Genomic DNA, 26,664 nt, shown 5'->3' with positions numbered 1-26,664 from the left:
AACAGAGATCTCTTGCTCTGATAACTCAAATAACTGAATGGATTTTCTTCAAACTCTCAAGTTAGAAAAGAGCAACTTCTGCTATGGAGTAATAATGAGTTTTCAATACAGAATAACAGTGAAAAAAAGAGTTACAGTTAAAGTGCCTTCCCAACCATTATTATAAAATTGCTAGAATGTAATAAGACTGATTTATTTTTAGCAGTCCCCTACAGTTCTTCTGAATCTACAAAATTCCTTTCTAGCATTGGCAACACTTTATTATCCTGTATGCCTTCTACCAGCTCCAATATCTTTCAGGCAGGAGAGGGCCATTAGCAGCATGGTGTCCTGCTAGAACCTGCATGTTCAAGAAGGCCTCATTTTTTCTTCTTGTCACTACTTTGCACCCCCTGCTAGGTGATTTGTACAGCAGTTCAACCGAGGAGCCACTTTTCTATTATATGTGCTGGAGGCAAAATGCTGCTTTGCAAAACTGTGAGAATACGAAGTCTGATGAAAAGAATAGGGAAAACGTACTGCAATAAGAATCCTGATTGAAAAATCCTGCTGGGCAGAGGGAGACTGAATAGGTGGTCAAAATGAGAGCCTATTCTGGACAAACGGAGTGAGTCAAAGGTCTTAAATGCTGCATGGCATTTAAAAGGCAGCTTTTGTCGACAAAACAGTGAATGCGTACACACTGCGCTGCAACTCTTGGCAGCAGAAATGTCCTGCTTTGGTGACAAAATAAAACCATCCCGACAAGAGACATAAGGCTTTTGGAGCAAAGTTTTTGTCGACAAAGTGCCAGTGTAGACACCACGCTTGATTTAATCGCTTTAATTGGCCTCAGAAAGGTGTCCCACAATGCCCATCCTGACTGCTCTGGTCTGCAGTTTGAACTCCACTGCCCTGCAGCTGGGTAAACAACCCCTCCCCCTTAGAAGCCCCAGGAATTTTTGAAATTCCATTTCCTGTTGGCTCGGCATGGAGAGGTTTCATTGCATCTTCTCAGGTGACCATGGCAGGTTATCGCAGCAAACATTCTCCCGCTTGGACCACTATGGAGCTGCTCAGTATATGGGAGAGGAGGCTGTGCAGTCCCAGCTGCACTTGAGCCGTAGGAATTTTGATACCTATGGGCAGATTTCTCAAGGCTTGTGTGAAAAGGGCTATAATCGGGACATGCTGCAGTGCAGAGCGAAGATAAAGGATCTGAGGCAGGTGTACCATAAGGCGAGGGAGGCAAACCATCACTTCGGTGCTGCACCTAAGACCTGCCGGTTCTACAAGGAGCTGGACGGTATCCTCGGTGGCGACCCCACCACCAAGAGCCCCGTGGATACTTTGGCGGGCCTGGAGGCGGTGAAAAGAGCCCCTAACCCGGAGGAAAAAGTCACTGATGAAGAGGTGGAGTTAGACGACGATGTGGAGCTCCTGGTGGGGTTGCCCAGTGGGGCGGGCAGCCAGGAATTGTTCAGGAGGTGTCTATCCAGTCTCAGCAATTGCTCTCTGGTGAGCAAGAAGCAGAAGAGGAGACGCCTGGTAAGTGGCTGTGGTTTGTGTAGTGCGGAGGTGGGTTCAGGGTATAGAAATGTACAAGGCTGGCTATGTTTCTGTGTTCTGGACGTTCCCCTGTGCAGCTAATCAGTACAGCAAAACAGGGTATTGATGCACACAGAGATCTCATGGGAATCCTTCAGAAGATCTCCAGGAAAGTTTCCTGGAGGTACTCAGCAATCCTTTGCCGAAGGTTCCTTGACAGAGCTGCTTCGTTCCTTCCCCCATTGTAGGAAACCTTCCCGTGCCATTTGGCTATCACTTGTGCCTGGACCAAAGCAGCACACAGGCAAGCAGCACAGGGACCAGGGCTGAAGCCACAAGTGTGTAGTAGATGTGCCCTTGCTTCCCTGCTTACCCTCAGAAGTGAGATCTGTTACTTTTCCACAGGTGGGGTTCATTGTGGGAGAATTTTAGAATTTTTTCCCTACTTGGCTGCAACGCAACCCTTGCAGAATGCTCTTTTCCCCATGTAGAGTGCTTCCCCAGCCAACACTCACCATGATTTGGGTGTTTGCCGAGATGTGTGCTTGCCAAGAGTCAGTGAGGAAGTGATTGTTATGTTACCAGAGGTGTATTTTACTGAAATGTTTCAATGCTGCGTGTGAATTTAACAATCATGCTTCTGTGCATTGTTCCTTGTGCTTCGGCAGATGTGGCCTTGAGGAACACCCCATGCACACCATCCAAACAGCTCTGCCAGATAAGAAAGTGCCCAAGATGGAGCAAAGAAGACATGTTCCAGGAGGTACTGCACTTCTCCAATGCAGAGAAAAGGGAACACAAGGAGTGGAGGGAAAGCCAAAAGGCAAGACAGAAAAGATAATCAGGAGTTTAAGGATGCTACTGAGTGGACGATTAAAGTAATGGAGGAGTGCAAACAGATACTGAAGTCCTTAATAATGCTGCTGACTGAGCAGATCCATGCCCACCCTCCCCTGCAGCACATTCAGAACTCTTTTCTGTGCCCCCCCCCTCAACTCCGCCCACACATTCCTTTCCACTTTCTGGGACTTCACAGGGGTGGAGTGAAGGGGAAACTGAGAACAACTTTCAAAATAACTGGACCTACACACAGCTCTGAAAGTCTGCCCTTCCCTGGTACCTCCTTACCTACCAAGCGTCTGTGTGTGTTGTTTCTTATGCAATAAAAGCAAAGTTTTTGAATGGTAACTCATCTTCATTTGTTTCCTACAAATTCAGATAGCAGGCACTACCAATACATACACAGGCAGTGTAATCATTTGCTTACTGGAATGTAAGGCCCCAAATTTCACCATTGCTTCCTAGGAAAACTACATGTAATCCCAAAGATATACATTACTGGTTCTCGTTTTCAAAGTGTTGCCTCAAAGCCTCCCTGATTCGAATTGCCCCCCTCTGATAGCCCTGGTATCTGGCTGCTCAAAATCAGCAGCCAAGAGATCTGCTTCCACACTCCACCCGTGAGCAAACCTTTCACCCTTAGCTTCAACGAGATTATGCAACGTACAACACGCGGCTATGACCATGGGATTATCATCCTCATTGAGGTCTAACGTGCCATAAAGGCATTGCCAGTGTGCCTTTAATCTGTCAAAGGCACATTCCACCGTCATCCAGCACCTACTCAACTTCTTGTTGAACTGCTCCTTACTGCTGTCCAGGTTTCCTGTTTAAGGTTTCATGAGCCATGGCTGTAAGGGGTATGCTGGGTCTTCCAGGATCAATATGGGCATTTCAACTTCCCACACTGTAATCTTCTGGTCTGGAAAGAAAGTCCCCGCTTGTAGCTTTCTATACAGGCCGGTGTTCCTGAAGATGTGTGCGTCATGCACCTTCCCAGACCACCCCGCATTGATGTCAGTGAAATGCCCACGGTGATCTACAAGCGCTTGCAGCACCCTAGAGAAGTACCCCTTCCTATTGATGTACTCCGTTGCAAGGTGGTCTGGTGCCAAAGTTGGAATATGTGTGCCATCTATCGACCCTCCACAGTTAAGGAAACCCATTTCTGCAAAGCTGTCCACTATTTCACACACATTTCCCAGAGTCATGGTCCTTCGTAGCAGGATGTGATTAATTGCCCACTTGCATTAACGCAGCCCCGTCGGTCGACTTCCCGACTCCAAATTAATACGCGACCGACCAACAGGTAGCAGTCTGGAGTCGCCAACTTCTACACAGAGATCGCCATGTGCTTCTCCACCAATATGGGAGCTCTCATTCTGGTGTCCTTGCGCCACAGTGCTGGGGAGAGCTCTGCACACAGTTCCAGGAAGGTGGCTTTCCACCTCCGAAAGTTCTGTAGCCCCTGCTTGTCATCTGAGACCTGTATGAGGATACGATCCCACCATTCAATGCTTGTTTCCCGAGCCTAAAAGTGACGGTTCACTGTCTGCAGCTGTTCCGTGAATGCCAAAAGCAATCTAAAGTTGCTCCTATCCATATCAGACTGCTTGTCAGGCAACTGGGAGTCTTCTTCAGTTAGGAACTTTGTGATTACCTGCACTGCCATCCGCAATGTCTTCATGACGGTTATCAGAGCATAGGAGAGCAGTTCAGGATCCATCCCTTCACGCAGAGATGGCGGGGCGAACTGCAAACATGGGCCATTGAAAAATGCTGCGAAAGAAAGCTGGAAGCCCATGGAATGCTGGGACAGAAAACAATGCGTCATGGGACATTGCACCCGGTCCCAAGATGCACCATGATCTACTCCACCTTCCCACAAGACCTCGTGGCAGAAGGTGTCCAGCTGGACTGTGGGATAGGTACTCAAGGTGCATTGCTCACACTGTTGATAGTGCCCCAATTGTGGATGCGCTCTGCCGACAGAGGGAGCGAGTGTGAACATACAATACCAATTTTTATTATAAAAACGAGGAGTGCGGTGGCATCTTAAAGACTAACAGATTTATTTGGGCATAAACTTTCGTGGGTAAAAGTGGTGGTTCTTCAGAAGTGGGGTTTTTTTACCCACGAAAACTTATGCCCAAATAAATCTGTTAGTCTTTAAGGTGCCACCGCACTCCTGGTTGTTTTTGTGGATACAGACGAACACGGCTACCTCTCTAATTTTTATTATAGCGCTTGTTGAATGTCGACAAATTCTGTAGTGTAGTCAAGGCCTTGGTCTTTAGGCTTCTTCCCTTGTATTAACCTTCCCGGAGTTCTTGTGACACACCTTGATAGAAGGACTCTCTGCCCATGCTCTGTTAAAAGAGACCCTCAATGGGGGATTGAGACTCAGAAACTCCCTTACTCTTCATTTTCTCTCATTAGAAGCTGAGAGGTTCTAATCTTTTTAGTGCAGTCTGTGTGAAATTATCCAGCCAACAGTCCACCAGTCAAATCATGTTTAAAAACAAGATTTATTAAAGGTGGAGAGAAAATTATAGTAGAATAGCAGAAACAGGGTTTTCATAACATCTAGGCTTAAAGCTCAAAATAGAAAAGGCATTCTCACTTTAACAATAAAATTAAAAGAAAACCGTACATCTCTTAATCAGCCACCTCACCCTGGCACAGCTTCTCCCTCCTGTGCTTCAAATCCTCTTTTTCTTGATAGCCTGACTGTTGTGGGCTCTTACAAAAAAAATAAAAAGAAATCCATCCATCCATCAAGTTCCTCTTCAAGGCTCATCCTATCAGGGCAAAGAGTACATCAGCATTTCCACAAAGTAATGTGTGGTCAGGTGCAGTGTCTGGAGGAAATGAGTGAATCTGTTTCCCATACAGTGATTATTGCCCCATCATTCTACTAACATCCTTCCATTTAGTTCTGGAAGATTCCCCACACCTTTCTTCCCCCCCCCTTCCCTCCCCCACCAGAGAGCGTTTCAAAGGTAGTTGTAGAGCTATCCGGGTGAACATGGTTTTTAGATATGCTATTTCACCCTCCTTTCAAATGTCTAGTATTTTGACTGCTTAGTGCTAAGCTTTATTCCACTTCTTTTTTGTTTGGGTTTAGAAAAGTAATTCACAAATCTCATGGCTGAGTTTTAACTATAACTTTACTCTGTATCAAATGCAGATACTACAGCTTCTCTGTTATGCAAGGCACTAAAGATGTTAATTCTAGGCGTATGTGTGTTGCCAGCACAGGGTGCCCGAGGCAAAGCAACAGCGAAGGTTCGTGGCCCGGTGTGCTTCGCGCCAATAAACACACCAGGTGGAGAAGCAAACAAAGTTTATTTGAGATCTCAAAGCGGTGCAAGGAGACTGGCACGTCTCAAATCAAGCACAGTAACAGAAACAATTTTTTTTCCTTTATACCTTTTGCAGTCAAGCCTCACCCCCCCTTCCCCCGCTACCCCTCCCTTCCTCCCCCTTTACCCCTCCCTTCCCTGGTAACAGTTACTAAGCAAATATCAAGTACATTTAAGCAGTTAAGTCATTCTTGGCAGCTATAAGCCTAGCTTGTTAGTAACTTCTTTAAACCGTTATCTTGTCCTTTTTCCCTTCAGCCAGAAACATGCAGGCCTCATTATTACCGCTTGCTACCGGTAAGGGGGGTTACCACTGATAGCAGGTTGCTTATACATTCCACTTGCACCTGGCTTTTGAGGTCGATTAGAGTTTAAACATGGAAGGAGTTTGGTTCAGGCCTAGTGCAGGAAGGCTTCATTGACACTTGTGATTTTCCACCCTCCCAAGTTACCTAGGGTGATGGTGATGCCTGGTGACGTCAACAACTCCCTCCTTTGAGAATACTCAACAAGCTTTTGGCTGAGTTTTCTCATATTCTGTGGACAAGATATGATTGAGTGCTATGAAGCTGGGGTTTTCAATGAGAGGGTATGCCGGGGGTTTTGGGGAACGGGGGGCACAGAGCTTACGGAGGAGCATCTTAAAACAAGCAATCAGGAGGAGGGTGACCAAGCACAGTACCACACCCGTGAGGAGGAGACGCACAAGGCTATTTCCCAGTCCTCCTAGGTTGGGCAGCCAACTCCAAAGGGAATCGAAACCTGTGGGTTCCCTTTCCTGGGCCTTCCACTGCTCGAAAGCCTGTTTGGCTGATAGGATGTGCTTGTTAAAGTCCTGTGAGTTTTCTGGGACATAAGTACAACATTCACTTCCAATAAGGGCACACACCCCGCCCTGGGAGGCTAAAACATAATCTAAGGCCTGTCTGTTTTGCAGGGACAGCAACCGGAGCTGGTAAAGCTCTGAGTTAAGGCTTTTCTCTATGGCCAAGGTTTCATTGGCGAACTTGGTGAGAAACACCGAGAGCCTGCGATAAAATTGGGTTAGCCGTCCCACCCCATAGGATGGGAGGAGGATTATACCCAACCTGTCTTCTTTCTTAATGGGCTTTGAGGTGGCATACAAAGATTTACGCTGCCTGGGGCGGCCAGGGGTTGTCCCTTAATGCATACTGGGATTCAATGGTACAGTTTTGCGACAAGGAGGTACCCGAGGTATTTCTTCCCCTACTGAACCATCCCCAGCAGATATTTGACCAATTTTGGGGAACTACCCTCCAGGGTAACCCTACTGCGTGGTGCGGGATTTGGGAGCATACTCAGCAGTTAGAGAGGTTAAACTCTTGGGCAAAGCAAATCTTCAGGGACTCATAGGTGTTTGTTTCCAAGTTAGTAGGGATTCCTTTCCATCCCACATGTGCCTGGGGGAAACGGGAGGTAACGAAAGGAGTGTCCCTATGGCAAAGAGTACCACTGTGGCAGACCCTGGACCTGTACTCATGCTGGGCAGGTGACCCTAAGGCCTAACAATTACAATTCCCCAAATACCCACAAAATAACAATTACCAATAGTAGGCAGATTAAAAACAAAAGGGACCAGGCCACCAGGTTAGGCCGGCCCTGTGAGAGTAAACACAACCAACGCTTAGAGTTTTCGCAGGGAGTGCGCTGCGACTGTCCAAAGAGACCACAGGGCATTCCCAGCAGATCTTATTGTTTTTTTTGAAAACAGTTTAAATCCCAGGTCGTCGCTGGTAGTCCTTTTCCGTAGGCTGGACGGTCCACCGTTCAGGAGCGGGCACTGCCTTCAGACGAGAGTGATGAATCCAGTTCTTGTGTCCCTCGACCTTTGCTGCTGTGTGGGAGACCAGCAGGACGGTGTTGTTGGGATCAAGGAGACGCGGAGTCAAGAGGTTTGTCAAGCAGGCGTCCCAAGCTCTCTTGAGCTGGGGTTTTTATTAGTAATTAGATCAAAAGGCATGAGATCATAGTTACTTGTAACATATTGATTGGTTCACCCATAGCCATCTCCCCTTGTGCAATAAATCATGATTGGTGAAGGGGCTACGTGAACTATTCAAGGGGACTACGTGAGCTATTGCCTAGTCTATGCTTAATCAATAACCTGAGCATAGTTTTACCTTGCATTGCTTACCTTGAGAATAAGCCAGGAGTAAATGTAATAAACACGTGTGTGGTTTGCCAGCACAGCATGTTTCACTACACCTCCCCCTTTTTGTTTTTAAGCAATTTGCAGGCATAATGAATGCTCTGTTTAGTATTAAGTCGTTGCCAAGGGCAGCCTTGGACAAATAGGCTAATAAGGGAAGGAATACACTGTAATATACAACAACAAACTATTAATCCTATAACTATAACAATAACATATGCAAACATTTGCTTTAGCCAGTATAGGTCTGGCAGCCACCCAGTAAGCCAGTCCCAGAATCCTGAAAAACCAACATCCATTGTAACTTCTTTTGTTAAAGTATGTAGTTTTACAATTTGGTTGTCCACTGCTTTTTCATTATTGCTTAGGTTAAAGCAACACATACCATCCAATTTTTCACACCCATAATGATGTTGCATTAAAAGATAATCTATGGCCGCTCTGTTTTGCAAAAGTCCATGTCTTAATTCGCTCTGTTCCTCATTTAACAAGGCTAGAGCTCTAGAAGTTGTATTTAAGGCTTTTACTGCTGAGCAGGTTTTTCCAACAGTTGTTCAGCCTGATTAGCTAGGTTCTTCACTTGGCCCCATGTGGCAGGTGCATTTCGTTGGCCCCCTCGTTTTTGGCCCGTTGTCACTTTTCCTTGTTCATCATATAAGTGTATGTTGAAGTCAGGGATGGGGTTGCTCAGTCCCTGATGCCACGCCATCCTTGTATGGTCGAACGTATCGTGCAGGTACCCAGAGCGGGCCGCTTGGTGTTGATACAGCTGCGTAACCGTGCCCCCAGGTGATTAGTGGCACAGGTTCGCTCCACTCCGGGCCAGGTAGCTGACGATAGGTTACCTTTGGAGCAGGAAGAACTTCGGTCGTCCGATAATGCCGTTGTGCCCTGGTGAAAAATTGAGAATTGAAAGGTAATAGATTTAAATGATTGAGTGTAAACAGTACTTGAGCCAGCCATTCTTCCTTTTCTGTCAGGCTGCCGGGGACAATTCCCCCTTTCTGTTTTTGCCGCAGGAGAGCATTTTTTAATGTGCGATTAGCTTGTTCTACAATGGCTTGTCCTTGGGAATTGTATGGGATGCCAAAGGTATGCTTGATTTCCCATCGCGTGCAGAACGCTGCCATTGCTGAAGAGCAATAGGCTGGGCCGTTGTCAGTTTTTAAAGCTGATGGCTTTTCCATCACTGCAAAGGAACGAATGAGGTGATTACAGACGTGTTTTGCCTTTTCCCCTTTTTGTGGAGTTGCCCATATATATCCAGAATAAGTGTCTATGACTACATGCAAATAGGACCAGGGAGCTAATGGTGGGAACCGAGTGACGTCCATTTGCCACAATTGGTTTGCACCTAGCCCCCGAGGATTTACCCCGATAGCGGGTCCTGCGAGGTTTCCAGTACACTCAGGGCACTGCTGAATAACAGCTTTTGCATCAGATAGTGGTATGGAAAATTGCTTGGCCAACGCCCTAGCATTTTGGTGATGTAAGGAGTGACTTTCCATAGGAGAGCAGGGGAAAGCCTTTAAGGCGTTATCAGCATAGGCATTGCCTTGCGAGATTTTTCCGGGGAAAGGCTGATGACTTCTAACATGTGCGATAAAAAATAGATGTCGTCGGTGACGTAATATCAGTTGTAGGGAAAGAAATAAACCAAGCAAATTATTATCCAAAGATGCAGTAACACAACTAGAAGCAATATTACTAACAACATTTGCAGCATACAAACTGTCTGTTATGAGGTTAACTGGTTGATCAGAAAATGTGTTAAAGGCAAGAATTAACGCAGCTAGCTCCGCACGCTGAGGAGAGCGTTGCGGTAAGGTAAACTGGGATTGCCACTGGTCATTTTTCTTCCAAGCGACCACCCCTCTGGAGGGGCCACCATCGGTGAAAATGGTAAGAGCTTCTTTTATGGGAACGGGAGATACCAAGTAGAATACTTTTAGTGGAATATGTTGAGCAACTTGGAGACGAGGATCCTTTGGAGTATGGTAAGTTATGCACCCAACATAATTGGCTAGTGCTATTTGCACCTCCTCCGAGTGCATGCATGCAACTTCCCAGGTGGCGATGGGGATGGGTATAATAATGTTTACTAAATCCATGGCAAACAAGTTTAATGCTCGATTGCGTCCTTTAGTGATTAATTGAGCAATCATTCCAGACAATGGGACGAGTGTGTTTTTGTGTGTGTGTGGTAAATACATCCACTCGAGGATAAATTTTTTTTCATTTGTATGTTGAAGTAATGCCCCCATGAATTGCTTAATGTCCCCAAGAATGATTAAGGACGGGGGCACATTAGGTACTGCTCTATCTACCCACCTTTCTGCCATGGCGTCGTTGACCTTATGCACTACCTCCTGTTGTTCGTTTGTCAGTGATATTATGTCTCCCGGTTGCTTTCCTAATTTTAGGGCATTAAACAGTGGAGTCAGCATAGATGTGGGAATCTTGTAATACGGTCTTATCCAATTTATGGATCCCAGAATTTGCTGTAGCACTACATATGTTAATTTTTTTGGCAAGGTAAGTTTTGGAAGTATGGGCATGGAGTATGCTGCAAGCATTTTATGACCTAAATATTGAAAAGGTTCGGCTTCCTGTATTTTTTCCGGGGCTACTACCAGACCCGATTGACTTAAGATATCCGTTAACTCACTTTTCCATGTGGTGGGTAGGGGCCTACCGGCTATTAAGATATCATCCATATAATGGTAAACAAGTAGCTTTTTGAACTTATTTCTGAAAGGTTGAAGAGCAGTGTTTACAAAATACTGACACATGGTAGGGCTATTTAACATGCCCTGGGGTAACACTTTCCAATGATAACGTGTTGTGGGTTGGGCATTGTTTAGGACTGGCACTGTGAATGCAAAATATTTTTTATCCTTTTCCTGTAATGGTATCGTAAAGAAACAATTCTTTAAATCAATTATTGCTACCTGGTAGTCATATGGGATTAAATTTGGATTGGGGAGGCCACACTGCAGGGGGCCCATTGGTTTTAGTATTTTATTAATTTCACGCAAATCATGAAGGAGCCTCCATTTTCCTGATTTTTTCTTAATTACAAAAACAGGAGTATTGTACGGGCTTGTAGTATGCTCAATGTGTTCATCTTTTAATTGTTGCTCAACTAATTGCTGCAAAGCTTCTAATTTCTCTTTAGGTAATGGCCATTGTTCTACCCAGACTGGCTTATCAGTTTTCCACTGTAACGGAAGAGCCTGAGGCTTACTCATCTTCCAAAACCAGTTTTGCCCCTATCTGTTCTAACAAATCTCTTCCCCAAATGTTAAACTGTAAAGGCAATATGCAGGGTTGAATATATGCTATTATGGGGCCTTGTTCCTGGGATTTTACTGGTAACCATTGAGAGCTCTTTTGAGATGCTTGGCTTCCTCCTACCCCGAATACCGCAGGGGCTAGCTTAGAAGGCCATGTAGGCTCCCAATCCTTTTCAGCTATGACAGAAACATCTGCCCCTGTGTCCAACAAACCGGTCAGCCACTTACCTTGGAGTATATACTTACGTTGAGGTTTTTGCAGGGATATTCGGTGTACCAATGCTGCCACCTGTGGGTGAAAGGAAGAATCGCTGTCGCCTTCAGTACGGGTGGATCCGAATCCTCCTGTGCGTGTTACCTGTGATTTTTCTCCAGGGAGCTCATATGGCAACAGTATCATCTGTGCCCAGGAGTCCCCTTGTCTTAAAGTAAAAGGCAGGTGACTCCAATACTGAACATATATTTTTCCCTGATAATCAGCATCAATCACTTCTGGAACTACCATAATTCCTTGTTTACTTGCTGATGACCGAGGGAGTATAATGCCCACCGTCCCTTCAGGAAGGGGCCCTTTCAGTTGAGTAGGCATTAAAAGAACTTCCCCCGGTAAGAATGAGGATTTTTCTTCTTGATTATACAAGTCTATTCCAGCACTGCCGGTCGTTGCCGGTTGTGCACTAGTCAATTCTTCCGCCCCCGTTGTTTTTCCGGGGCCCGGGGAGGGCCCGATTACTGGTTTCCCTGCCCTAGTCCTGATCGACATTGATTTGCCCAATGATACCCCTTGTTGCATTTAGGACATTTTTTGGAGGGCCTACCCCCTTCCTGGGGTCTTCCTTTATGTGCTCCTCCCCCGGGTGCCCTACACTGGCTTTTAAAGTGTCCCGGTTTTTTGCAATTAAAACAATTTCCTGCTGGTTTATTACCTTGTCTTATAGCCCCCGCCAAAAGAGCCATAGCATGGGTTTGACTACCGACATCAGCGCAAGCCTGAATCATGTCCGCTAAAGTGTACGAGGGGCGATGTATTATAGATTGCAGTACCTTTTTGCAATCAGCATTAGCCTGCTCATAAGCCAGTCGCCGTAAAAGCTCTGTCTGTGCCTCCTCGTTATCGATCTGCCGCTGTACTGCTTCCTTGAGCCTATCTATGAACTGCGGATACGGCTCTGTAGGCTGCTGCCGGGTGGCTGTGAAAGACCTAGTCGGTTTCCCACTTACAGGAACCCTTCTGAAAGCTCTCATAACACTAAGTTTAGTACGAATATATGTGTCTGGGTCTAACTCCAACTGTCTCTCTATAGTGCTAAATTGGCCTGCTCCATAAATCTGGTCGGGTATGGCAGCTGGGGTTGAGTAACCTACAGCAGCTAACCTGAACTCACTATCCCACACCATATACTGGGCGGGGGTCAGCACCATACGAAATAAGTCTTTCCAATCTTGTGGAGCCATTGTGTAGCCATTTCCAATTCCTTCTAAGATGCCTGTCACGAAATTAGACCTGATGCCTGTCTCCGTGATAGCTTTTCTCACCTCCCTCAGTACTGTATACGGTAGCGCCGTCCACTGTCTGACGGCATTGCCCTGTGCATCGACTTCTGCCGTTATAGGCATTAGCATGGGCAACTCCCCCTCCCACTGATGTTCTTCCTCCAAACTCAATTCCCCTGTCTCACGCGCCAACGCAACCGCCGCCCGGACGCAGCCCCCACGATTCCCCCGGAAACAAGGCTGATCAGTTCCTTTATCAATGGGGGGATCCGAGGGCCGCTGCCCCGTATCCGACACCGCAGGCGCTGGTGGTAGCACCCGCGGGTACGGAGGCGGTGTCGTCAGCGTGAGAAGCGGGGCGGCAGTGAGAGACGCCTGTAGCCCCAGTTTTCCCACTGCCTCAGTACAGCGCTGCCACATGAGCAGGTGCTGCACTGCTGCTCTCGGTTTCTCAAAGAGCTGTGTTCCTATTTTTTGCCAATCTTCTTGCTGCAGGGACCCCTCTTCGGGGTACCAGGGGCATTGACATTCTATTTCCTTAACAAAATCCTCTACATGCCGCAGCGTAACCGCTGGGCAACCGCTCCCCTCAATGAGCTTAAATAATTCCTTAGCATGAGCCTTTTGTGGCACTGATAAATCACCCCCCATACTCACGAGTGGCTGTTTCCAGCGGGTGCACCTAGACTATTCCAGTCGGATGAGCAGGGGTCCTCGGGATCCGGTGTATCACGTCGGGGTCACCAGATGTTGGGATCAAGGAGACGCGGAGTCAAGAGGTTTGTCAAGCAGGCGTCCCAAGCTCTCTTGAGCTGGGGTTTTTATTAGTAATTAGATCAAAAGGCATGAGATCATAGTTACTTGTAACATATTGATTGGTTCACCCATAGCCATCTCCCCTTGTGCAATAAATCATGATTGGTGAAGGGGCTACGTGAACTATTCAAGGGGACTACGTGAGCTATTGCCTAGTCTATGCTTAATCAATAACCTGAGCATAGTTTTACCTTGCATTGCTTACCTTAAGAATAAGCCAGGAGTAAATGTAATAAACACGTGTGTGGTTTGCCAGCACAGCATGTTTCACTACACGGTGTGGGGTCCCTTTCACTTCTCTTGGAGAGGCTCGTCCTTCCAGGTCCGAACGAGTACGGATTCACCTGGCTGCAAGGAGTGGATCGGGGCATCCAGCGGGAGAGGCTGCAAATCTCTGGTATACCTGTGGAGAGAACAGAGAACAGCAGACAGAGAGCACATATACTGAGATGAAAAAGCCACACCCCATTTCCCACTCCACTGCCAGAACCGGTGTACCGTTCATAGGCCATGCCCTTCCAAACATAATCTCGAAGGGACTGAGCCCTAACCTGCCCTTTGGGAGAGCGCGAATGCGGAGCAAAACAAGGGGTAAGGCATCAGGCCACTTAAGGGAAGCCTCTTGGCAGACCTTTGAGAGGTGCCACTTAAGTGTCTGATTTGTGCGTTCCACTACTCCACTGGCCTGTGGTCGCCATGGAGTGTGGAGCTTCCAGGGGATTTGCAGGGCATCCGATATCTTTTGAACGACTTGGGATGTGAAGTGTGTTCCGTTGTCAGATTCCATCCACTGGGGGAGTCCGAAGCGGGGAATGATCTCCTTGACAAATTTCAGAGCCACCGTTTTGGCAGTGTTGTTACGACATGGGAAGGCTTCAGGCCATCTGCTGAATCGATCCACCAAGACGAGAAGGTATCTGAATCCTTGGGTCCGGGGGAACTCAGTAAAGTCTATTTGCCAAACCAGCCCCGGGCCTGGGGTAGGTTCCAGAGTGGCTGGTGGCACTGACACTCCTGGTCGAGGGTTGTTCTTTTGGCAGACTAGACATTCAGCCTGTACCTGGAAGGCCAGGGGTCTAAGTCCAGAGGTTAGAAAATATTTATTCATAAGCTGGGTAAGACCCTCCCTGACAGCATATAATTATTTGTCTCTTCACCAGGGTCAGTTCTTAATGTCTTTTGTAGTCAGGAATTCCTGGACTTTGTGGTTTCAATGAAGCAAATGCTTCTTCTTCTCTTTTCCTGAAACAGTGTGGTTTAGCATCATACAGGGGAGAGGTTACTAGCACATCACCCTGTAATAGTTTTGCTTCTTTTTAGAAAAATCCAAAGGCACAGTAGGTCTGTCAGTGGACAAGGGAGAGGTTACTAGCACTTCACCTTGTCTTTTTACAGTGAGAAGCATGGGTCCAGGTAGGCAGTCCTTGGCACTTCACAGCGGTGTTAGTGGTTAACAGGACTTGGAAAGGGCCTTTCCAGTGTGGAGGCAAAGCAGTTTTTCGTTGATGGACTTTACGTAGACTCAGTCTCCTTATTTCAATGAATGGCAGGGCTGCTAGGGTCTTTGGTTAGCACTTCTTTTATCTGTGAGAAAAGAAACCTTACACATTTCATTAATGCCTGGCAGTGTTTTGCAGCTGTGGACAATGTCCTTGGATGGTGCCAGCACCTTATCTTTGGACTGAGCTTGCTAGCTATATGTTTTTCCTCAGTTAACTTGTTCTGTTTTTTTCCCTTTTTTCCTTCTTGGCTTCTTTTAACTTACAAAGGAAACTTTCACTTTTTACTTATACACCTTTTTTTAACAATGAACACATACACATTGCCATTATACACCCTTCCAGTAAAATAACTTCTATACAGAGCTTTGGAGCAACAAACCAGGACGAGCACACCCACTTTTGAAGAGTCCAACAAAGTTCAGGAGGCTCACAGTGGCTTTAAGGCAAGGGGTGAGACCCACAGCGGCAATTAACAAGTCATCCACATATTGCAGGAGGAGGACCCTGTCCTCATTGTCCCACTCCTCCAAGTCTCTGGCCAGGGCCTGGCCGAAAAGGGTGGGGGAATTTTTAAATCCCTGGGCCAACACTGTCCAACAAAGCTGCTTTTTAACCCTCCTTTTGTCCTCCCACTGACTCCACTCTGGGGCTTGCAAGGCTGAGGGCTCAATTGCAAGGGTCATTATCCAGGCATTCTCTGGGGGTAAGGTGAGGGTTATTTCATCTTGGGTGAAATGCAGGGTGGCTCCTAAGCGACATAGCAGGTCCCGTCCCAGTAGAAGTGTTGGACAATCGGGGAGGTAAACCAGTTTGTGAAATAGAGTTCTGTTCCCCAAAGCACATTCCGCTGGGGCATATACTGGGCACTTGGTTCCTTTCCCTGTGGCACCCACCACAGTGAGGGACTCTGACACAGGCAGCTGCAGGGGTTGGTTTACAGCAGTTTGTGCAGCTCCAGAGTCTATTAAAAAGTCTATGTCCGAATCTTCCACCCGCATTTTTACTCAGAGTTCCAGGGGCAGGATAGTCAGTCTTTCCTGACACCCCTATTCTTGATCCTCCGCTGCCATCATAGGGGTACCTTTCCTTTCGGGGCACTCATTTTTCCAGTGTCCCTCCTTTCGGCATCTGGCACACTGGTTGCGACCCAGACGCCTTTCCTGTAAGCCAGGGCACCCACGCCCACGGCCTTTCATTCCCCGGCCCCTTCCCTTTCCTGGAATTTTCCCCTGCCACCGGCCTGTACTGCTGCAACCATCATTTTCACTTGCCTCTTTTCCTTTTTTTTTTTTAGACACAACCTGATTACGCTCCACCTCAGACAGCAGGGTCCGCATAAGGACATTACAATTATTACAATCAGGCTTACAGCTAGCCAGACACCCTTCAAAGGCTGAGATAAACTTGCTTCTGCTAGGTCCACCGGGTTAAAAGGCACATGGGTGTAAACCTGCATAGTAGTGTCCTGATTCCTATCTGAGCCATGTCTGGACACCATGGTCTCAGTGATCAACGGATAAAATTCCACTGAGGGGGCAATCTCTGGGACCTGAGACACCTTGTCTTTATATGGTGGGGGTGTGATAGCCGAAGGGGACACCGGACCTGCCATTACAGCTGTGTGTGTGGGGGGGGGGGTTCTGGAGACTAACAGTAGCTACTACCGAACCTGTCGGAGTCAAATTACACTTTTGCAAAATATCTAACCTATCTCTTAGCAACATAAACCACTGTACATACATATGTTCATTCCATTTACCCGTTTGCTGACAAAACAGAAGTAACTGAAGGATCGTGTTATAATTAAGTGATCCCTTCGGTGGCCACCTTTCCTGGTCCTCTAGCTGATATTGAGGCCAGTTTACTGTACAGAATCTTTTTAGTTTACTTTTAATCAACGGATCCGATCCAAACACTTTCCAGTTCACCAGAATGCATTCCAAGGGTGTACACCTTGCCCTGCCTGCCGTACTCTGTCCCTGCCCCGTAGGGAGACACTGGGCGTCCCCAGGTCAAAACAGGTAGACACTGGGCGTCCCCAGGTCAAGACAGATAAAGTCCCCACTGGACTGTTCCTACTTTATCCATGGGTCCGGTTCTGCACCGTCGCCCTATCGACGGTCCGTCGCCCTATCGACGGGACCGGTTCCCCACCGTCGCCCGCAGCTGCTTCTCCACTACTCGAGCGCGTTGCACCGTCGTGCCCTCTGGGGTCGACCAAACCACGTCTCCGCCGAGGCCCCCGGTAAAGTTACCAGTGCGCGCTGGGCATCGGTCGTCGCCGCAATCTGTCAACCTCCGAGAGGGGTCCGGGCAAGGCTAAATTTCAGCCTCGAGCCCACCCAGGGACGCCAAGACTGTTGCCAGCACAGGGTGCCCGAGGCAAAGCAACAGCGAAGGTTCGTGGCCCGGTGTGCTTCGCGCCAATAAACACACCAGGTGGAGAAGCAAACAAAGTTTATTTGAGATCTCAAAGCGGTGCAAGGAGACTGGCACGTCTCAAATCAAGCACAGTAACAGAAACAATTTTTTTTCCTTTATATCTTTTGCAGTCAAGCCTCACCCCCCCTTCCCCCGCTACCCCTCCCTTCCTCCCCCTTTACCCCTCCCTTCCCTGGTAACAGTTACTAAGCAAATATCAAGTACATTTAAGCAGTTAAGTCATTCTTGGCAGCTATAAGCCTAGCTTGTTAGTAACTTCTTTAAACCGTTATCTTGTCCTTTTTCCCTTCAGCCAGAAACATGCAGGCCTCATTATTACCGCTTGCTACCGGTAAGGGGGGTTACCACTGATAGCAGGTTGCTTATACATTCCACTTGCACCTGGCTTTTGAGGTCGATTAGAGTTTAAACATGGAAGGAGTTTGGTTCAGGCCTAGTGCAGGAAGGCTTCATTGACACTTGTGATTTTCCACCCTCCCAAGTTACCTAGGGTGATGGTGATGCCTGGTGACGTCAACATGTGTGACTGACTTGCTCTGCTTGGTAAAGTTAATTTGGGCTCTATCCACATTGTAAGTTTAAGATTTGTTTGGCAAGTATAGAGCAGGCATCATTTAAAGGCTGTTTAGTTTACTGAGTATATGTCTAGAAACCTTATGTTGACAAACTATTTGAAAGCATATTAAAATCTAAGAAATTACACACTGAAAACTGTGTGGGCGAGGAGTTATCTGTCCAAATCCTCTAGGGATACATCTTTTGGTGGTGTGTGGTGTTCATACCCACCCAGCCCACCTCACATGGGTATAAATAGCAGTATAGCTGGTGAGGCACGGCTTAGGCAAGTAAAAACACACCTGAAGGCAGTGGGTATGTATGCAAGTATATACCATACATGCTCTCTACTCACCCAAGCTGTCTTCCTATCTATATTGCTATTTTTAGCCGTGTAGTGTCCTGCTGCTTCCCCGCTGCTGGAGCCTTTCCCCTCTGAAAGAAAAGATTTCCCTAGCAGGGAAAGGGTTGGGCTGCTCCCCTCTGTGGAGCCTTTCCCTGCCACAGATGAAAGGTAAAGCCTTCCCCTGCTGCTGGAGCCCTCTCCCACCAAAAGTCGGGACACTGGCAGGAGGGAAAGGCTCTGTCACCTCCCCACTGCTGGAGCATTTCCCCTCCATGGGGAAAGCTCTGGCAGGGAGAGGCAGCTGGGAAAGACCCTTGCAACTCTCTGCTGCCAGAGCCCTTCCCTGCTGCCTCCCTTGTACCAGAACCTTTCACGGAGGTGTAGCTACACGCCACAGTGTGGTTGCAGCCTGCTTTTCACTGCGTCATGTAGCTGCACATACATGACATGTATGCATGGTGGTGGCGTGTAGTGTAGATGTAGCCTAAGTGTATAATGATTGGGAGGGAAGGGTCTGTATATGTGTAATACAATTGTAGCTGTCTTGTTCAAGATGTACAGAATGGTTTTATTCATTTCAAAAGAGTAAAAGCTGAAATGACTAAAGATATGCTTTCCTTCTTTGTTTGCAAGGCTCGCATGTCCTGGGACAGAGACTCCAGTGAAATGCGCTACAAGAGGCTTCAACACTTGCTTGAAAAAAGCAACATATATTCAAAATTCTTGCTGACCAAAATGGAACAGCAGCAACTGGAGGTAGATGTGTTCTAAGTTTAAATGACAGAATTTTTTTTTTTTTTTTTTTAATTATTCTAGAGCACTGTAAATCCTAGTCTGCACTAGGGAATCTTACAAAAATATTTCCCTCAGTGGGAGCGTCTGATGTCCTTGCCACCTCATTAGTTAAACCCAGGTAAAAATGCCAGAAACTATTACAGCTTCTTCTCAAGTGATTTTTTTTTTAAGTTCCTAATATAGTCACAGCCGATGGGTGCCACAGTCCTTTGCATAACATTGATATCATTTTAAAAATAATCTGAAGCCGCCCCCAAAGAGCTTCTATTGTAATTAAGGTCCGTGATAACAATAAATCATCAGAATTCTTATTAATGGCATTAGTCTTGGGGGATGTGGAAGAGAGGGAGAGGTCTCTTTACAACAAATTGAGAAGATATTTCAAAATAAGAGACAACATTAAAGAAGGTGGGAAACCAGGCACGAGAGGATGATGATGGAGCAAAAATGTAAAGTAGAACAAGGAGCAAGAGGTGAAGTAAGAGTTGTACAGAATATTTAAGGTTAAGAAATAAGCTTAAACTTGGTACAAAAGGAAAGAGGAAGACAGTGAAGGGATTCAAGGGGATAGATGTGGTCAGCAGTGGGAGAGAGAGCATTGATTTTTGGTAGACTACAAGGGCTTTTTCCCCCAAATACTGGAGTCTTCAGTCTTTTAAAAAAAAAAAAAAAGCTGATTAGAACAATCTGCAGTTATTACACCTGTATAAATGCATACTCGGAAAGGATATTTTGCTTAACATGTTCCTATTTTAAAACTCCTTGCTTTTATGTATTGCTCCATGTTACATGTACCAAAAAGATCTGTGGGGGATTCTAAGAATTCCTGGCTGAAAAGTGAGAATTTTAACAGTGTTTAACCTTTAGAAATCCTAGTTTCTTCAACGTAATCAGAAGAGTACTTCCTTTTAAAGACACTGTAGTCCAGTTAAATTATCACTTCTGCTGTATTTGGAACAATGCAACGTGTAAAACTGAGAGTGCAGCTACAGGTCATGCAAAAATAGATTACAGGGAAGGCGTAACATTTAAGCCATTAGTTTTATGTAAAATAAACACTTAACTAGCTTACAAGCTTCAACTTTTTTTGCGATAAAGCATTTCTGATATGCAGATTTTCTTTTGATAGAATTTTAAGTATCCAGCAAAAAGCAGTACAAAATAATTCTACTTACCCACTGCCAAGCAATTTCAGCTACTTATCAGCTTTCATCTTGGCACCATTTTAAAATATGACTACAAAAGCAAAACCAGTCCCCAACTTACATTGTTAATATGGCACTGTGTGTACTCAGTGTCTATTAGTATTTTTATAATGGATAGATTTATTGCAGCTGTTCTATACAAGTAAGAACTTTGTTTTTTAGGAGCAGAAAAGGAAAGAGAAATTAGAAAAAAAGAAAGAAATGTTATTAAAAGCGGCAACGGTAAGATGTGTTGGCTGTTTTATACAAATTGCGTCTCTGGGATCTGCATGACAAATACCCTGAAATTGATACAGCAACATAGGTTTCAGAGTAGGCTGTAACTTCTCCTTGATTGGTAAATGTTAAAAATTAAGTTAGTAGAAAAAAATATTTTTTTTCCAGTCTTTGGCTTTACTCTTGAGTGTACGTACACTGTCATAAAGCCTTTTCCATGTATGTCCATGTCACACAACTGTCCTCTTAAGCAAAGCCATACTTAAACTTTTTTTGAACAGTTGTACCTAGAATGGCTTGATTTTCCAAGGTGGGCCAGGACTTTTTGAAAAACAGTTTTTAGCCCAAACTTTATTCAAGACTACCTGATGGTATATTTTGAGCATGTTATGTTGGACCTTGTTCTAACATCGCTAGATGCTATTTTTAGAAACCTATTTACAGTGTTTGGGAGTAACAGTTTTCAAAAATGATGTCAAACATAGTTACAAACTACGTAAACATGTCAATGCTGATTATTTCTTTCTCTTATCTATCCAAGAGATATTAGAAAATATTTAAGTTGATAATGCTTTTAAATATTCACTTTCTAGAGTCAGAATCTAACTGATGAAAAAGAGGAGAAATCTGGTAGGTTGATCTATCATTAGGTTTTGCTTTTTGTCTATATTTAAGTATAGTTTTATTAATTTTTGATGTGGCTTACCTAGTATTTTGAGCCTATGTGATATTTTCTTATAGCTGTGAAGAAAAAAAGAGGAAGAGAAGATGAAACCTATTACATTTCAGAAGTCATGTCCAAAGAGGTAAGAGTGCATTTTATGTAATTTGCAGCAAATAGAAAAATATTTTCAATACATTAGCATTCCCTTGTGATGTAGCTTCCAGATACTGCTGTCTTATGGTACTGCAGCATATTATAAACATGCATAGAATTCATTGATGTGCAATTTCGGAGAGGTTATTGACTAAAATGTGATGGTATGTGATTTCTGCAGCTTATATTATCATCTCTTTAGCATAATTACACACACCTTTGTTAACAAAATGAGGCATTTAAGCAGACTTCCAGAAGGTGTACCCATTTCTTCTCTCCCCAGCGTGTGTGTGTAAAAACGTAAACTTTATTTTGTGAACTTTATTTTGTATTCCCAGCTGTGTGACCTTGAGCAAGTTACTTGATTTATCTGTGCATGTTCTTCTTATCAGCAAATGAGGATAATACACCTCTACTTCGATATAACGCTACCCGATATAACACGAATTTGGATATAACGTGGTAACGCAGTGCTCCGGGGGGGGGCGGCTGCGCACTCGGGCGGATCAAAGCAAGTTCGATATAACACGGTTTCACCTATAACGCGGGAGCCAAAAAAATGTTACCGAGGACAGCGTTATATCGGGGTAGCACTTTCAGATCCTGGGATTAAAGGTTCTACAAAAATAGATATTGCTATATTAGTTTTTCAAGTTGCTATAAAGCATATTTTACACTGGCATTTTTGTTTTATTTCTAGGAAATCTTGTCAGTGGCCAAAAAAAGCAAAGTAGAAAATCAGGTATGTCCATGCATATTGTTACAACTTAAGTGTACACTGTAAAACCAATTTAAATGTCTCTAATTTCAAAATTCCTCGTTGTATTTTAGATTGTCTTTACCTTATTTTCTGCCCCCATATTTTAATTGTTGTTTATTACTGAAAACCTACTTTTCTAACTATCCATATTTGTTAATCTAAGTTGCACATACCAACATGGAATAAGTGATTTTAAAATAAGTATCTGAAAATAGAGTTCTTTATCTTGAAATTTTTTTTATTGGATTATGCCTCCAAACATCTTTGCTAAAGAGAGAGGTATAAAATGCAGTTTTGCAGCTTGTTCTCTGTATTAAACTGGGAGGAAATGTCTAAAATATGTTAGCTCAATTTCTCTCTTCATTCTAACTGATAAAAAAACAAATATGCATTTTTTACATTTATATAGAATAAATACAATTTTAGGAAAAATAAGCACTGGGAACCCTATATAAGATGTATGATTTTTGTCTAACTTGATTTTATTCATGACAAAGTGGTGGTTTTACTTATACATTATGAATGACTTTATGTGGTATATTTTTAAACTTGTTCTGTAAATAAATGCCTAACTGATATATCATTAGGTGCTCTACTAGAAGTTTTAAAAGTATGGGGTTAAATGGTGCACTGATTTAATATTAAGCTCAAGCCTCCAGAAGTTGGAGCCTAAATTTGTCTTGTGTTAAATGTGAATTGTTTGATAGTGTAGTGTGGAGCACAAGGGAAACATCTTTGCCTGTCAGAATATAAGTCATATGCTCAGGAAAAACAGAGTGCTGGAGTATCAGATCAGGCTTGCGACATACACATGATAAATTGTTCTAGTTTTGAGAATTGATAAGGTGCAGGATGGTGGGGAGTGGGGTTGGTTGTTCTTATAGGGAATTGAGTGCGTGGGGGGAGCCAACTTCTAGTGGTCACTAGAATTTGCTTAAAAAAGGGAAATAGTTCCACGTGAAATATGCTGTCCTTTGTGTGTCAAGTTTTGAGGTCTGTTCACTTTTATGGACAGCAACTTGGTGTTCAACATTATCATTTTATTTAGTAAATATTATTGCTTTTAAACTACAAAGAGTTGAAGGATACATTGCCATTGGATGGTTGAATGTTTTAAATATTACACCTTGACCCGATATAACATGAATTCGAATATAACGCGGTAAAGCAGTGCTCCGGGGGGGCGGGGCTGCGCTGCGCACTCCGGCGGATCAAAGCAAGTTCGATATAACGCGGTTTCACCTATAACACGGTTAGATTTTTTTGGCTCCCGAGGACAGCGTTATATTGGGGTAGAGGTGTAATTGGCTAGGTGGCAAAATCGTCACTGGAAATTTTGTGCTTGAGTCATTGTGTGTGGTCAGCCACACTTTGATTAAATCTGCCTTTATCATTGCAGCTGGATACTGTTTTGCCTAACTGTAACATTGACTTGCAGATTTTCCAGAATTCTCAGCAGCTTGTTGAGTATGTTAACTAAGCTTTGCAATGTTTGTACTTAAATTCTCTGAACTTTCTTCTGTAGGATGAAAGCTCTTCTAACAAACTGTGTGCAGAAGACCTACAGAAAAATGGAGATTCTAATAGTGTCATTAAAGATAGGTTGTCGCAAGCTGTACGACATAATGCCAAGCACTTCCTTGATCCAGTACGGAAATTTAACGGGCAGCCAATACCCTTTCAACAGCCAAAGCTTTTTTCAGGAGGTGTTATGAGGTGGTACCAAGTTGAAGGCATGGAATGGCTCAGGGTATGAATCTGTATGTTCGCCTAAATCTTATGTTTATACTTATTTCAACAGAAGATGATATTGCTCATGTTTCGAAGTCTTCCACATTAAGTATATTGGGGGAACAGTGTTTCTTTTGGGTTTGGCACCAAAGCTGTGCAGAGCTGGGTTTTTTTGTTTTGTTTTTTAAGGAGCTCTTGGTCCATGTTAGCTTTGGCCTTTCCAGCCCTATGTGGTTGACTGAACTGCAGAAATTGCATGCACGTTCCTTTAAAAGAAGGGAATATGTATGGGGACATTGCCACGTAATGTCCGGGTGAAAGTTTTGAAGGAAAACAGCTTAAAGCCACTCTTCTAATAGGAGTAAAACATGCATATGGGAGGCTGTACTCCATTTTCCCTGTTATAATGTACTGATATTTCAGGCAGGATTTTCCTTACCTGATTTCAGATGAGCTCTATCTCAAGTGTCAAAAATCAGTGCTTCCATCTTTGTTTTGGAATTACGAGTGGCCTGTAAAGGATTTCTAAAACACAAAATTGGGCTCATACACTTATTGTTTTTTTAAAGAATATCCAGGCCTCTTTTATACATCATAAAGTTTTTCTTCTTGATTTTTCACTTTAGAAATATCAGGAGTGTGAAGTCTAGTCTTCCCTGCTCTAACTAGAGACTGTCTTGGGGATCTGATGTGTGTTGTGAGCTCTTGCAACCTATTTGGAGAGTTGGTATTTTGAATTTTTAACAGACTTTTTTATATTGGGCATTGGAGTTAAATGTATTAAAAGATTTAAATATTCTGACAAAAAGTCTTTCCTCTTTCAACTGCTCATGGTTACAGGGCTAACTGCACCTGTTCCATGTCTGGTCTCTCTAAGTGCACCTCTTCAGGTGGTAGGCCTCTTGCCCGTACCTGTCCCAGGGTGGAATCTTGTGCCATTTTCCCACTCTTAGACAGGAACCTGAGTATACCAACTGCTTAACATCCAGCAAGTCCAACCCAGCTTCAGGCATGTGTTTCCTCCTTATGGGAACTTGTGACCAACGATATTGACCCAAGAGCCTTCTAAAAAGTGTTTTAAAATTCATTTCTCTCTTGAATATTTGTTCCAATTGCTAAATAAAAATAAATAGCCTACATGCACATTCCTTTCCCTATGTAGTGAAGTGCACAATTTAGATGAAACTGAAAGTCTGACTTAGCAACAAGAACAGAATAGACCCAATTAAGTCTTCTGCAGTCATCACAGGGCATACCTACGCTACAGATTTCTGCTGGCACTGTTATGTTGGTCAAGGGTGTGAAGAAGTGTGCCAGCAAATGCCCCTACTGTAGCCACAGGTACACTGGCAAAACTGCGCTTTTTCATGTTATAGCAGTTTTCTCTTGGGCTAGGGGGTTGGAATAAGCTTTACTGAAAAAATTGCAGTTTTTCTGGTATAAGTTGTGTCCACACTAGGAGCACACTTTGTCTGTATGATATAATAGTATATCTATACTACCAAAGCACTCCTAGTGTAGATGTGGCCATAGGTCTTGTCTGCCCTGAAAGACACTAACTTTCTAATATTTAAAAAACAAACGAACAACCCCTCTCCCAGCTTTTCTTTAAATCTTTTCCACTGACTTTTATCCATCAAAGAAGCTTAAAAGGATACAAGCGCAAGTTTTTTCCTCTGATTGTTTTTGGCTCAGACTTAAAGGTAACAATGTGCTGATTTTAGAAAGCAGATGATAAAGGCTAGTTGGCTAAAATATCAGTGTAACTACACCTCTACCCCGATATAACGCTGTCCTCGGGAGCCAAAATATCTTACTGCGTTATATCGAACTTGCTTTGATCCGCTGGAGCGCGCAGCCCCCCCCCCCGAGTGCTGCTTTACCACGTTATATCCGAATTCGTGTTATATCGGGGTAGAGGTGTATGTAGGGAGATTCCTACTTCTGTGCAGAAGCATGACATTACAATTATGCAGCTGTTTTTTTGTTAACTATGTCTCTGTATTTGTTTAACTTGTAAAGCATATTTATTCATGGAGCAAGCGTTCACTTTTAAAATTTATTTTTATATTGAACGCTAAAGTGTCTGAATATGAAATACTGTATCTATATTCTGCTTTGCTCACTCAAAATGACCAAGCAGAATTTTTACCAAACTTTATAAAAAATTACCTTTTAGTTTAGAAACCAGCATGAAAAATGTCAACAGAAAATTTCTAGTGAGGTTACCATATCACTTAGGGATAAGCTTTCAGTTAAGGGCATACAGATACCTGATATGTGTCCAAGTTCTTGCACTTTCACAAGGCCAGTTGGCCACCTAACCTGCCACATGTATACGTAAATATTTGACTGGCACATGCATACAGATCCTTTGTATCTAAGTTAGGCAAGTAGAAATTTTATTCATCTAACTCTGAAAATATGTGTATGGGAAAAGATTGATAGCAGGAGCCAAATGATGAATGCAGTCATAGGTGTTTATATTCACCTGGATGTCTAGTGCTTATTAGGCATATGTATCTTTCTGTGTATGCAGATGCTTTGGGAAAATGGCATTAATGGCATTTTGGCTGATGAAATGGGACTGGGAAAGACAATCCAATGTATTGCTACAATAGCACTGATGGTAGAAAGAGGAGTCCCTGGACCATTCTTAGTATGTGGTCCCTTGTCTACTCTTCCTAACTGGATGTCCGAGTTCAAGAGATTCACTCCAGAGGTAAAAAGTATTTTCTTTTTAGTGTTTTAGAAGAGCAAATTATTTCATTCTCATAATTGTTTTGG

General features: G+C 44.2%; 1 protein-coding gene across 2 annotated transcripts in view; it reads left to right on the top strand.

The window, feature by feature from the left end:
* HELLS (helicase, lymphoid specific) overlaps positions 1-26,664 on the top strand; it is a 65,095-nt gene that overhangs the window by 6,992 nt on the left and 31,439 nt on the right. The window contains exons 1-10 of one of the 2 annotated variants that reach the window (XM_065407247.1): positions 1,409-1,447; positions 1,485-1,527; positions 2,196-2,290; positions 18,987-19,109; positions 20,516-20,575; positions 21,163-21,199; positions 21,311-21,375; positions 22,087-22,128; positions 23,672-23,896; positions 26,417-26,599. In XM_065407247.1, coding sequence (XP_065263319.1) covers positions 1,409-1,447; positions 1,485-1,527; positions 2,196-2,290; positions 18,987-19,109; positions 20,516-20,575; positions 21,163-21,199; positions 21,311-21,375; positions 22,087-22,128; positions 23,672-23,896; positions 26,417-26,599 — 912 coding nt within the window. Of the gene's footprint in view, positions 1-1,408; positions 1,448-1,484; positions 1,528-2,195; positions 2,291-18,986; positions 19,110-20,515; positions 20,576-21,162; positions 21,200-21,310; positions 21,376-22,086; positions 22,129-23,671; positions 23,897-26,416; positions 26,600-26,664 lie in introns of those variants that run through there. The other variant, XM_065407246.1, reaches the window with a different exon arrangement.

This window comes from Emys orbicularis, chromosome 7, assembly GCF_028017835.1.
Source record: "Emys orbicularis isolate rEmyOrb1 chromosome 7, rEmyOrb1.hap1, whole genome shotgun sequence".
NCBI classification, from domain to species: domain Eukaryota; kingdom Metazoa; phylum Chordata; order Testudines; family Emydidae; genus Emys; species Emys orbicularis.
Note: the sequence above shows the minus strand (reverse complement) of the source record. Positions and strands in the feature narration are given on the sequence as shown.